We start from the raw sequence: 15203 nt of genomic DNA, 5'->3' as shown, positions 1-15203 counted from the left end.
TTCAAGGTTCCTCTGATCCTGTAATGAACAAAAAAGCAGCAATTCACCTGTATTAGAAAGAGGCCTAACAAAATGTCCTCTCCATGAGTACACATTTTTTGTTTCATTTGACATTTCTTGCAGAATGACTGAAGGGCCTTTTAGAAAATTGTCCTTAATTCCTGATTTTCTTATATTTAGTCCCACAATTCACTATATCATTATAAATGATCATTAGAAGACCAAGCATATACTATATACATAATGGGTACTGAATAAATGTTTGCTGATTTAATGAATGGCTAAAGATTTATAAGATGAAAATGTATAGAATCCTGCAAATACTTTCTAAGAGAAAGCAAATTAAATTTTTAATGAACAAACCTAAGAAATGCATATAAGTTCAATAATGCTACCATGTTTTCACCCAAAGTATGTCTAAATATTTTTAAAATCTACATTATTTGTTGAAATATATGAGATAACTTTCTTATGAGAAAGTCATATGACAAATATTTTAATATAATATTTAATATTATATTAATAATCTTTTTGGCTGAGCGCAATAATCTAAAGCTATTTAATTATTACATAACATATAATCCATGTTGAATAACCTTTCTACTTATCCTGCCATTTTTATCTTCTTTTTACAATTTAATGGTTCTCAAACAGGGGTGATATTTTGTCCCCCAGGGGACATTTAGCTATGTCTAGATGCATTTTTAGTTGTCACAACAGAGGCCATGGGAGGTAGGGTGCTAATGGCATCTAGTGAGTGGAGACCAAAGAAACTGCTGAACATCCTATCATGCACAGGACAAGTTCCCACAACAAAGAATGATTTGGCCCAAAATACCAATAATCCTGAGGTTGAGAAACCCATTTTAAATAAAGATGCTAGTAGCAATGATCTCCAACCCATGATGCTACATGGTTGTTCAGACATGAAGGATGTTTATGCATCATTCCTGAAAGCAAGAAAGTTATAAAAGGTGGTTTGATCCTGCTAAAACATTTTACAGAGCTGAGAACAAAACAGAGTTTACAGAGAGAAGAGAAGAAAAATTGGATGAGATGGGCATTATTTCAGTAAAGATTAGTATAGAAAATGTTGGGAGATCTAAGTTATAATCTCAACATTTCAGTTAATCTTATATTAAAATGTGTTTAATGATGGACCTCCTACATAGGCTATTTTGATAATCCAATGAACTTGTAATAATGATAGTAATACTACTACTATTCCTATAAAGAAACTATAATTTATTGAGCAACTATTATGGGATTTCCATACACTAGTACTAATTATCACAATTAGCATCAAGGAAAGCATCATTATAGTCATTCTACATAAGAATTAACAGACTCAGAGAGTTTCTGTAATCTGTTTAAAGTTCACAGGTGGTAATAAGCAGAACTAGTGGCAAAAAACAGACAGACTAGTAGTTGCCCTACTTCAAATACATCTTTGAATAGTTTGACACATGTCCAGGTTTTCTCAGGATAGTCCTGGTTTATGCCTGGTGTTCCTGTGTAATTATTAACAGCACCCACTTTCTCTCATAAAAGTGATTCTCCTATATAAGATAATGGCCCCTGTCTTATTCCTTTTCTTTGAATCATGAAGAAATCCATAGCATGCAAAGATAGAAATTTGCCCGCATCCTCAAAGCCCTTTGATATGGATCTGAGCTGGGTACACCTGTCCATTCACTCATCCTTGTGTGAGAGCAGTTGATAACTGGTAGCTATTAGTAGGAAGGACTCACAGAGCAAAGGACTCACAGAGGCTGCCGTTTGGTTCTTTATATTTAAGCTGCCTTAGGTGCTAATTAATCTTTGTCTGGCATTTTCATCATTTTATCAACATGACTGGTCCAAAGCAAATGGTTTGCTGGACAATCTCACCAGGCTGTGAGAATCAGTAAATGTCCAATTTCTTTATTTCCCTGAATATTTTGCTCTTTGCACAGACCTGGATGTCAGCAACCACACTGAAAGTTGTAGGACTGGTGAAACCATTTTGACCTTGTGTTGGTCCAAAGAATCAATGACATATAATTCATTTGTGGTGAATTTTCAAGATTATTAAAATAATTTAATGGGTTAGTTTTTGTGACTATTTCTAATCACCATCATGACGTTTAAAAAAACTCTCCATTCTTTCAGATCGATGCCTCAAATCACCCCTCACAAACGGAGTATCACCATGAAAAGCCATTCCCTCCGCTTGCAGTCCTCCCAGCCTCCAAGGCTCTCTCTTTCATGGGCATCAAAGCACCACGCGACACAGAAAGCCGTCATAAGAAACAGTGCCCCCCACGTTCACGCAGCAAGGCTCTGACCCTCACTACACATCTTCTTGCTTCCTCTTTGTGCTTCATTTCCCCCCTTTATCTCTTGAGTTAATGGCAAGAATCTTTCCGCTGGACAAAAATCTCCTTATGCCAAAGGAGATTTAATTTCTATATAAATCAGGCACATATATTTAACACTCTATTCTCATCCAAGGGCCCCATACTAAAGCAATTGTGTTACTTGAGGACACATTAAATTATTTACGAGGAATAAAATACAAAATGAAAATGCCATTCTTGACTATTTGTGACAAGAGAGGAAAAAAATAACATTTTCATCTTGGAACTGAAAGAATGTCCTCTGCTCTTATCTTTTGCCTTAAAATGATGCTGGAAAATAACATTAACTGAGGCAAAACTAACAAATAGTGACTAACTGTTTTGGTATTATACAAGATCCCCTATTTTTTCCTAATGCTCATTTTTTTTCATCTTTGCTGCAGCCCTCATTTGAATTGTTTTACCGCTTTACTGAGATATAATTGACATATAACATTGTGTAAGTTTAAGGTGTACAATGTGCCGATTAATACACTTTTATGTTGCAAAATAATTACCACCATAACATTAATATTACAAATAATTACCACTGTAGTGTCAGCTAACACCTCCATCCATCGCGTAGTTACAATTTCTTTTTGTAGTGAGAACATTTAAGATCTACTCACTTAACAACTTTCAAGTATATAATACAATATTGTTAACTACTGTTACTATAACTTACTCATCAGATAACTGAAAGTCTTACCCTTTGACCAACATCTCCCCATTTCCTTCACCTCCCACTACTCTGCTCTCTGTTTCTACTAGTTCAGCTTTTTTAGAATATTGTATAACACAAATAAGTGTTATGCAATATTTGTCTCTGATGCTTATTTTTAAACTGAATCCATCCTGAAGCTTTTTAAAAATAATATTTACTGTTAACTTAGAAAGTTTTGGTATTTATATGCTTATTTTAATACAGTCACTAGGAACAATAGATAAATTTTTCATTACCATGGCAGAAGTTATAAAAATTGGTTCCAAGTTTTAAATATGCAAGAACCTGAATGCTCTTACCATTGATTCCTTTTATGAGCAATGTCTGAGACATATGAATTATAATGACTGAGTCCAATATGTTAAATATTTGTTGTCCATATTATCTGGCCTGGTCCCATTTAACTTATGTACTGCCTCCTAGTTCTTGTGATAACAACTGTCAAATTCACTCTTGATGGTTTCACCTGGGCCCACTATAGTGCAGCTGCCCCAAAGGACTTCATTTAACATCCAACCTTTCTACCAACGTGTATTTTGTTCGTTCCACAAAGCACAATATCAAACTCATTGTAGATAGTCTTACAGATAGTCCCTATGTTTCTCTATGTCCATGGCTAATCCTTGCTTCCAGGTATGGAAAGATTGTGGAATTCCAGAAAAATTTCGTTGTTCTCCTACCTCCTAATCTAAGAGTCAATAGCAGGGCTCAGCAAACTTGTCCATGGGACACACTCATTCATTTAGATACTGTCTATGGCTACTTTCACTACACAGATATAATTGGGTAGTTGTGACAGAGACTTTGTGGCCCACAAAGCCTAAAATATTTACTATATGGCACCTTTACGAAAAATATTGCTGACCCATCATTTAGAGCACTGAATTTTTAAAAGAACACATCCAGGAATCAATATATGTGTCAAATCTGATTACTAACAGAGTTTTTCATTTGTATCCAAGAGTTATATCTCTAGACTACAACTACATTTAGTCTTAGACAAATAAATTGGAAAGGTTAAACTGATCTTTACCAATTCTTTGCTCCTACCCTGCAGCCTCCAATTAAACATTCTTTCCTTGGCAGGACCACAGGGTTGTATAACGACCCTATAATTATCTGCAGTCTTATTCATAGTTCTATTATTATCATTTAATAAATTTATTGTCCAATAAGAATTTGTTAATTGAATTAATAATGTGGATCAGCATTTTCAAAATCTTTTTTTTTTGAAGAATGCTTACCATCTTTGTAATGTGCTTCCTGAAAAGGATGGTCTATTTAAAAAATCTCCTGTAGTCAAATAAGTTTAGAAAACAACACATTCTATGTTCTCCCCTTCAGGAGCACCATAACTCACATAAGTGAACTTAAGTTGTGGGGACAAGGTGGCTGATGTCAACAAAATAGCAGGGTAGCCAGCTCTAAGCTCGTTCCCCCCAGAAATACCAAAAGTAAGTATGAGCTGTCAGAACTAACTGGGTTAGAAATCTGGAAAACAGTCAAAAGCTCATAGCCACCGAGAGACCACTGAATCAAGAAAAAGCCAACCTTAAAATGGTACGCAAGTTCTGTGGTGTTTTGACTTGCCATTGTCCCATCCTCTGCCAGCAGGGGTTTTGGTTTTGAATTAGTGACAAGTCTACATTCTCAGTGTGGAACCCTGGTCGTTGGGCCTGAAGGGGGCAGAAAACAATTACTCACAAATTATTTTGTTTGTCTATTCTGACATATCTGTGTGCCACCAGAAGGACTGATGCAAGGTACTGTATTAGTTTGCTATGGCTGCCATAAGAAAATACCACAGACTTGCTGGCTTAAATAACAGAAATTTATTTTCTCACATTCTGAAGACTAGAAGCTCAAGATCCAGGTGTCAGATACAGTCCCCCTCATGACTCTCTCCCTGTCTTGCACATTGCCACCTTTTACTCTGTCCTCAAATGGTATTTCCTCTGTGCACATATATCCGTGGTATCTCTTTCCTCTTCTTCTTCTAAGGACGTCATTTGTATCAGATTAGAGCCTACTCTCATGACCTCATTTAATCCTAGTTACCTCTTTAAAGACATTATCTCCAAATATGATTACATTTTGAGTTGCCAGGGGTTAGGAATTCAACATATGAATTTAGAGGACACAATTCAACCCATAACAGTGCTCCCCTCTGTTCCACCTAACTTGGAACTCAGGATGGAAAAACAGAAGGTACTGGATCAAAACACTGCAAAAACACTAAAAACCTTCACATGCCTGAGGCAACAGATAACAGCTGAAATACACAGTAGACCATCTAAATCCTGCAAGCAAAAACTGAGGAGAGTTTCTTAGGGAAATTAGGCAATTCAAAATCAGCCATGTATGCAGGGGAATTTAGAAAGCCACATTCATTCTCAAGGCAAGATGAATGCTTAGAAAACATCTGAGCGGATCGTAGGATTTCACCTGAGGGTGATCCCTAGTTCAGTTCAAGACTGGCTAAGTATTGAAGGAATGCTCCCGCACAGAGACAATCTACAAACACTGGGAAAGGTGTGCTTTGTCTGCCTGTCTGTCAGTTTGGTTGGTTTGTTGGTTGATATTTTAGCCTTTGGTGTTCAAGAAAATCTCTGTCCAAACCCTAGTTCAACACAAGCTGAGGAATATAGACTACAATAGTCACACATAGGAAGAAATATAGTCTTTGAAAAAAATAGTTTGGGAAAGTCACTGAAGAGATCTCCTGTTATAGCCTTTAACAATCAAAACACATCCAGCAAACTCTGGGGAATGGGGAGAATCTGACTTCCAAAGTTATCATATTATAATATTCAAATACCCAATTATTAACAAAAGTTGCAAACATACAAAGAAACAGGAAAGTATGACCCATTCTGAGGAAGAAAATAAATGTAGAGAAATCATCCCTGAGGAAGCCTAGACATTGGACTTACTAGAGAAAATGTTGAAACAACTATCTTTTTAAAATATATATATATATATCTTTATTGACTTCAGAGAGAGGAAGGGAGAGGGAGAGAGAGAGAGAAACATCAATGACAAGAGAGTCATTGGTCGGCTGCCTCCTCCACACCCCGTACTGGGGACTGAGCCCAAAACCCGGGCATGTGCCCTGACCGGGAATCGAACTTCAGTCTCCTGGATCATAGGTTGATGTTCAACTGCTGAGCCATGCTGGCCAGGCAGAACAACTATCTTAAATACACTTAAAGATATAAAGGCAAGCGAGGACAAACAATGAAAGGAAATCAGGAAAGTAATGTATGAATAACATGAGAATATCAATAAAGAGACAGAAATTATCTAAAAGAACAAAAAGAAATTCTGGAGCTGAAAATTATAACAGAAATGGAAAACTAACTAGAAGAATTCAATGATAGATTTGAGTAGGCAGAAGAAAGAATTGGTGAACATGAAGATGGGACAATTGAATTTTTTGAATCTGAGGAGTATAAAGGAAACAGAATAAGTTTAGCTAAACAGAGCCTAAGGGATCAATGATACACCATCAAATGAATCATGATACACATTCTGGGAGTCCCAGAAAGAGAAGAAAGAAAAAAGTGCAAAGAATATTTGAATACAATATTTACAGAAATAACGGTTTCCCAAATTTGATGAAATTCATAAATCTTCAAATCCAAAAACATCAATGAAGTCCAATTAGGAAAATACAAAGAGATTCACACTGAGAAACTTTATAATGAAACTGTTGAAAGCCAAGGAAAATGGGATAATTTTTAAAACAGTAAGAGAAAAAAGACTTGTTACTTGTGTGGGATCCCCAATAAGATCATTAGCCAATTTCTCAGTAGAAACCTTGGAGAAAAGAAGACAGTGGGATATGTTTAAAGTGCTGAAAATGAAAAACAAAAAACAGAAAACTGTACCTGAGAGTTTATATCCAGCAAACTGTCTTTCACAAATGAAGGTGAAATTAAGACATTCCCATGTGAATAAAATCTGAGAGAGTTCATTACAACTAGACCTGCCCTACATGAAATTATAAAATGAGTCCTTGAGGTTGAGATAAAAGGATGCTAGACAGTAACTCAAAGCCTAATGAAGAAATAAAGATCTCTGGTAAAGGAAAATACATTGGCAAATATAAAATAGTATTATTGTATTTTTGGTTTGTAACTATAGTTTCTATCTCCTACAGGATATAAAAGACAATGTTTTTAAAAGTTATTAATCTATGCTATTAAGCACACAATGAAAAAATATATAATTTGTAACAACAACATAAAGGGGGAAGACTGTAGTTGTTTATGAGTGGAGTTTCCATATGTTATTTAAGTTAAGTTGGTATCAATTTGAAGTAGATTGTTATCAATTTAGGGTGTTAAATGTAATCCCCATGGTAGCCACAAAGAAAAAAGTATACTGAAAAGGAAATGAAAAAGAATAAAAATGGTTCACTGTGAAAAAAAAACACAAAAGAGGTGAATGATAGAAAAAATGAGAAACAAAAGAAACTGTAAGACACATAGAGATCAAGTACCAAATGGCAGAAATAAGTCATTCCTTATCAGCAATTAGTTTAAATGTAAATGGACTAAGCTCCCTAATCAAAAGACATAGATTAGAAGAATGGATAAAACAAACTGTGAGTTAACTATATGCTATCTACTAGAGACTCATTTAGATCCAAAGACACAAGTAGAGTGACAGTGAAAGGATGGAAAAATATATTCTATGCAAACAGTAACCAAAAGAGAGCTGAGGTGGCTATACTAATATCAGACAAAATATACTTAAAGTCAAAATCTCTTAAAAGATCATTAGCTGTCTCTAGTCAAGTACAATCATAGACCTTCCAGAGAGATGTGGTGGAACAATTATTTTGATAGATTTTGCTTTCTCTATTCTTTGCTATATCTGTGCCTGTCTTCCTATCTGTCCTCACCAAAAGTCAAGGCAGATGACTATATATTATGGGTTGTAATGCAAATGATCAAGGCCAGGGAGGTTCACACTGGATCCAGACAGTCCAAAGAAAAACTGTGGAGCCGAAGGAGGATGAGCTATATCTTCATTCAACTGATGGTGGGGCTGACCGTACACAAGAAACAGCCCGTCTCTTCCCAGTGGCAGCCAGCTGGGCATGCAGGGGGGACAAATCATACCCCGCACCTCAGAAAGTCTGGGCCGGTCTTACAGGGCCCAGAACAATAGTGGCTCTCAGCTAAGGATGGGTCAGACATTAGTCAACCAACAAAGCATCTGTTATGACTATGCTATATCATGTTTACATAACCGGGGCCTTCGCTGGGACATGGTGAGAAAGCCTGTGTTTTCAATTTCCCCATAGGGTCAATCACCCACAGTAACTGAAAAAGCAAACCAGGCAGTATGTGTCCACTTTTCAATAAAGGACAATATTTTAAAGGGAAAAAAATCTCTTAAAAGAGACAAAGAATGACATTATATATTGATAAAATGGTCAAATCACCAAGATGGTATAACAATTCTAAAAATATATACAACAAACTACAAACACCCAAAATACATGAAGCAAACATTGGCAGAGTTGATGGGAAAAATAACACTTCTACAACAATAGTTGAAAACTTTAATAAACCATTTTCAATAGTGAATAGGAACATCTATAGAGATCAGTAAGGAAAGACAGGATGTGAACAACACTATAAACCAACTAGATCTAACAAACACATATAGAATGTTCTGCCCCAAAACAGCAGAATACACATTCTTCTCAAGTACATGGAACATTTCCCAGGATAGACCATATATTGGGCTATAAGACAAATCTTAATAAATTTTAAAATATTAAAATCATTAAAAGTATCTTTTCCAACCATTGTGGAAAGAAGCTAAAAATCAACAATAAAAGGAAACCCAGAACATTCAAATATTTGGAAATTAACACACTCTTAAATAACCAGTGGGTCAAAGATGAAATTACAAGGGAAATTAGAGATGAATAAAAATCAAAATACAACATACCAAAACTTATTGGATGCAGAGGGAATTTAAAATGTAAATGCCTGCATTAAAAAAGAAGACAGACCTCAAACCAATAACCTAATTTTACAACTTGAGGCACTAGTAAAAGAAGAGAAAACTAAACCCAAAGTTCTTAGAGAAAGTAAATAATAAAGGTTAGAGTGAAGAAAAATAAAAAGAAAATAGAAAAGCAATTAGAGAATCAACAAATCCAAAAGTTGGTTCTTTTAAAAGATCAAAAATTACAAACCTTTAGCTAGACTGACAGAGAAAAAAAGAGAAGACTCATAACTAAAATCAGAATGAAAGTGAACACATTACTACTGATCTTACAGAAATAAAAAGGATTGCAAAAGAAGATGATAAACAAATTAGATAACCTAGATAAAAGGAACAAATATCCAGAAACACACAAATTACCTAAACTGACTAAAACTGAAATGGAACATTTTAACAGACCTGAAGCAAGTAAAGAGATTGAATGAGTAATCAAAAACCTTGCAAAAAGGAAAAATTCAGGACCAGATGGCTTCACTGGTGAATTCTTCCAAACATTTAAATGAGAATTACCACAAATCCTTTTCAAACTTTTCCAAGAAATAAAAGAGGGAAGAATACTTCCTAACTCATTCTATGAGGCCAGCATTACTCTGATATTAAAGCCAGATAAAGACATTACAAGTAAAGAAAATCACAGACCAATATCCTTTATAAATATAGATGCAAAAATCCTCAACAAAATGTTAGCAAAAGAAATCCAACAGCATAGTAGAAGAATTATACACCACGGCCAACTGGGATTTATCCCAGCAATACCAAGGTGGTTCAATATAGTAAAATCAAAGTAATACCCCACAATAATAGAATGAAGAAAAGAAAACATATGATAATCTCAATTGATTCAGAAAAAGCAGTTGACAATGTCCAATACCCTTTCACAATAGAAAAACTACTCAGAAAACTAGGAATAGGAGAAGACTTCTTCGACATGATAAAGAACATTTACGAAAAATTCTAAGCTAACAGCGTGACCCAACTATATGCTATCAACAGAAAGCATACTCAATGGTAAAAGACTAAAAGATTTCTTCCCAAGATCAGAAACAAGATAAGGATGCCTGCTTTCACTACTGCTATTCGACACTGTACTGCAACTTTTTAAAAAATAATTTATCTTTATTGTTGAAAGCACTACAGGTGTCCCATTTTCCCCCCCAAATGACCCCCTCCACCTCGCTCCCACCCCCTCCCCAGGCCTTCACCCCGTCATTGTCTGCATCCATGGGTTATGCATATATGCATATAACTTCTTTGGTTAATCTCTTCCCACCCTCCGCCCCCTTCCCTCTTCCCTCTGAGATATGACTGTCTGTTGCCTGCGTCAGTGTCTCTGGATCTATTTAGTTCATCAGATTCTTTTCCTCATTAGCTTCTTCTTAAAGAAGACCCTTCAACATTTCCTGTAGTGCTGGTCTGGTGGTGATGAACTCCTTTAGCTTTTCCTTGTCTGAGAAGCTCTTTATCTCACCTTCAGTTCTAAATGTATTGCAACTTTTATACAGAGCAATTAGACAAGAAAAAGGAATAAAAAGCATGCGAATTTGAAAGGAAGAAATAAAACTACATTTGCTGATGACATGGTCCTATATATTTAAAACCCCAAATAATTCCAAAGAAAACTAGTAGGGATAATAAATGAATTTAGAAAAATTGCAGCATTTCAGATCAATACACAAAAATGAGTTGTGTTTTTACACAATTACAATGAACAATCTGAAAAGGAGATTCAGAAAACAATTCCATTTACAATGGCATCCACAAGAATAAAATACCAAAGAATAAATTAAACCAAAGAGGTGAAAGATTTGTAGCTTCTATCATTATAATTCTATTGGCCTCAGACATTTTACTCCTGTAGTTAAAAAAAGGGTCTTTAAGGGTAGCCAGTTTCTGCCTCTTATAAATTCTATGACCTTGAAAAAAGCAGTTAACCACCTTTGTGCCTTCTTTTCCTTATCTATAGAATGGGGGACATGGTAGCACCTAACTACTGAAGAATGAAATAAGGCACTAAATGGCACACAACAAGGTTTTAATATGTGTCAGCTCTTATTATATGCATGTTCTAATCCCTCACAAAATACGTATTTTGTCTCTTGGTTTTATATCTAAATGCAAATGAACCTTGAGACCATGCCCAAGATTGAAGAGGCCAGATGTAAAGAATTGATTGGTGTTATTATTCTGGTTTCTAATTGCCATCTCAAATAAATGCATTATGAAGATTAAAAAAAGAATAAAGTTATCAAAGAAATGTACAAACCAATGGAAAATACCATGGTTGGTGTAGCAGAAGGGAGAGAAGATACTGTGTAATGAATGTAGTGAGCAAAGAGGTTCAGAGTTTAGGTTTGGGGGATCAGAATGATGACACACCAAGTCTCTGCTTTTCTAACTACTGGGGCATGACTTTAAGCAAGTTACTTAACCTCTCTAACCCCCAGTTTCCTCATTTGAAAACATTTACTGGAACAGTAAAACAATTCCTCTTTTGTAAGGATTAAACTAGATAATTTTTAATATGCTTAGTACAGTGTGTCAATACATAGTAGCTTTAAAAATATTTTTAGTTCCAGCAGTATACTCACACTGCCATTTACTAGGAAGATAAAAACAAAATGTATGATGCTATGACCCAGACCTCTAAATTCTTCCAAGTCAGTTGGAGAGGCCAGACAAACAGACACTGTGCAGTACAAGACAATCCTCCTGTTAGATGACATTTCTCTTTTCTTGTTTCGTTCCCCCATCATTTGTTTTCTATATATCTTGCATATAAAAATTCATGAAAGTTTTCCATCCCGAATTAGATTGTCTAAAAGAAAATATTTCATTGTAAAAATAACAAAAGAGCAAACATACACAATTTCTCATGACTTGCCTCCACCTTGTGTAATTTATTTCTTATTAGCAGAAAAAAATAGTGGTTATAGAAGAGAATTTTATGGTCAAAAAAGAGACTCATTTTTATTTTGTTTTGTTTTGAGTTATCAAAAATTAAAACCAAAATCAAGCAGAGTAGGGAGTGACCATGGAGAAGTCATCTTGGCAGATGCTGAAATAAGGGGAGGGGATGAACTACAAGACTTGGAGGCTGAGAAATGTTTTGGTAATATGGTGGTGCCTATGATTCCATGTCTACAAACTTATTTTTTAAAGAAACACTTTTTATCAGAAAAGTTAGTTATACTAAAAAGAAAAACAGCTTAACACATCTCTTTAACCGAAACTCCTTACTCCTTCTTTTACTCAAGGTCCTTGCCTGGGGATTTAAATTAGCTATTTAGCCCAAGTTTCCTTTCCTCATTTTGAGAAGCCAACGCAGATTTGTAGAGTTTAAGGACATGGTGCTCAAGTGCCACCCAGCTGGGTTTTCCTACTAGCCACTGAGGGAGGCCTCACGCCAGACTCCTCCTCATTCGGATCCTACCAGCTAACTGGGTAGAGAGCCAGCTGGGTGTCTCTTGCATCAGGCTGCTGAGCCTGTTTTGAGTGAAGACAGACAAATTTCCACCGGGAAAAGCAAAGAAAGTTCACAGCAATATGCTCTTATCTCAGAAAGCACCAGGGGGAAACTATACGAGGGCAATAAACATATTCCTCAGCAAAACATGAAACTGAAAACCATCAGGGAGTGATTTACCTATTGTCAAAAGCAAAGAGTCCGTGGCCATACCCCTCTGAACGCACGCGATCTGCTCTGATCCCTGAGCAGAGTCTGGCCAGGCTGGGGCCTGGATGGAAGTCAAAGGGCGAGGGCAAAGAGAGTAGCTAGTCCCTGGGTCTCTGGAGAAAAGACAGGCTGTTTGTTCAAAGTACGTCTACCATTAACTCTTGCTTTACATTGTATTTACTGAGGCAACAATCTGGAAATTAATTGACATCTCTCTGTGTGATTTTTTTTCTTAAAATGAGCTAATTTTCTTTGTTTTTATATTTCTGTACATCATTTTTCATTGTGAGGTTGTCAAAGGATTATAGAAAAATTGGGTAAATTCAGAGGCATCAAGAGAATCAAACTAGACCTACTGATTTAAAGGGTGTCATGCGAAAGGAGGTGACTCCTGACTCATGCACCGTTCAAACTGCAGCTCCATTTAAAATCATGACTCTGGCTTATTTCATCACATGGGGTGCCAACTATTGACACCTACAGTATTGTTGAGCCTAAGGTCAAAGAAATCCACCTACCCAAAAGGCTATTTTGATAGCAATTATTGAAAATGAATTCAGTTTAAGAGTCTTCAGCTTATATTTTTCAAGTCCAAAATTCTTCAGGGTAACTTATCATTGCTTAACTGTCATTATTTGAAATCCTAGTGGGAATGTTATCACTATAAACCTCTGGGTAAAACATTTTTTTGCAATCTCACCATCATTTTAATTTTGTTTCCATCTCTAGTCATTTGCACAGATGTTGATGGAGCTGTATTTTTGCTTCAATGTGTATTGCAATATTCTTATTGCGTTCTGCAGGTCCTCCAGTAAACGTTACTTGCAATATTTTTATCAACAGTTTTGGATCAGTCACAGAAACCACCATGGTAAGTGCTTCAATGCCACTGGCAAGAGAAAACTTGACTAGATTATGCCATGAACAAAACCTGTCAAATTTTCTATTTATTGTTCAACTTGCAGGGCCTCCTGTAAATGTTACCTGCAACATATTTATCAACAGCTTTGGGTCAGTAGCAGAAACTACAATGGTGAGTGGGACTGAACATTGAAGCCATGGTGTGAAGGAAGGGGATATGGGATCGGAGGGCACCGTTGTATATTTGTGGAACATTTACTGAATGCCAATTTCCAAGTTCTTTCACCTCTAGAAAGTAATTATTTATACTCTTCCACTTTAGAAAGTCATTACACATGTGTTCATTACTTAAGATTCAATAATCTTACCCATCATGCCAAAGAAATTTTGGAAACACTTGATGTTGAGTTATATTTAGGTAAAATAATCAGTAAAAAGCACGGTGTATAGTTAAGGATATTTAAATATTTGCATCTCTGGCATTTCAGAAATATAAGTTTCAAAGTTTGGGGAATATTTTTATAGCCATTCTTTTTCATAGAGTGTAAGTTTTAACATAGTCAAACCTTGTATATGCAACATGTAAGACATATGCCAAGGGGCTGACTTAACAATAAACACACACACACACACAATTTTGTTGGCAATAAGTCCTGAGTCCATAGCAATTGCATTACATGAATGGCTTTTTAAAAAACACACACATAAACATGCAAACATGTTTCACGTACATGAAAAATATTTTAGATACTATAAAATGTGCCGGATTCCTTACAGATGCTATGGTCATGGTGTTGCCTTGTCACAGCCTATTCAGTCAGTATACTTACAGTGCAGTGTGGAGACTGCCTTTTGAGTGAAATACTTTCTTGGTCCCCATACAATTTCTTTTATGTCCTAAGTGAATTGGCTGGTTTTAATTTCCATGACTACGTAAAGTATACAGCCATATTACTGGATGAGATCAAAATAAAATATAGTTGAGCTCGACCAAGTATTATGATAGCTGATATACTAGAAACACTCAAGAAGCCAGATAACCAAATTTCTGTACTTTTTGGTATCCTTGATACTAGAAAGAGATAATTTATCTTTTACCACTCCTTTCCACTGTCAAAATTAGGTTAGTCAACCCCACTATCTGTCCAGAAATAAGACGGCTTTGACAGGACGTAGTACAAAAATAATTTTACCCAAATAAGATAGTTTTGATAGGGTTATTGAATGACTCATAAGAAAAGCAGAACATGGAAAGAATAATGAAACTCTGAGCTTGGCATTCAGTTTTTGTCTCCCCCCCCCCCTTGGTTTTATCCTGATAAGTCTTCCAGCAGCCCAAATCACTGTCACCAGCTTTACACGATGGCATTCAATGACAATATTTGCACGACCTAATGCTAATTACATTAATTAGTCTCCTAAGTTGCTTTGATTAAATCTCCTCATTGCATTTTACCCTCAATCAGAAATGTAAATGTGCACCTTTTTGATGCTCATTAATGCAAGAAAAATCTTAATATTTAAGGAGATGAAAATG

General features: G+C 35.8%; 1 protein-coding gene across 3 annotated transcripts in view; it reads left to right on the top strand.

Moving 5' to 3' along the window:
• GLRA2 (glycine receptor alpha 2) overlaps positions 1 to 15203 on the top strand; it is a 157690-nt gene that overhangs the window by 25678 nt on the left and 116809 nt on the right. The window contains exon 3 of one of the 3 annotated variants that reach the window (XM_081125439.1): positions 13771 to 13838. The exons of 1 other annotated variant lie outside the window; for it this stretch is intronic. In XM_081125439.1, the coding sequence (XP_080981565.1) occupies positions 13771 to 13838 (68 nt within the window). Of the gene's footprint in view, positions 1 to 13608; positions 13677 to 13770; positions 13839 to 15203 lie in introns of all 3 variants that reach the window. One more of the 3 variants, XM_081125440.1, reaches the window with a different exon arrangement.

The sequence above is a fragment of the Miniopterus schreibersii genome (assembly GCF_964146895.1).
Source record: "Miniopterus schreibersii genome assembly, chromosome: X".
NCBI lineage: Eukaryota > Metazoa > Chordata > Mammalia > Chiroptera > Miniopteridae > Miniopterus > Miniopterus schreibersii.
Note: the sequence above shows the minus strand (reverse complement) of the source record. Positions and strands in the feature narration are given on the sequence as shown.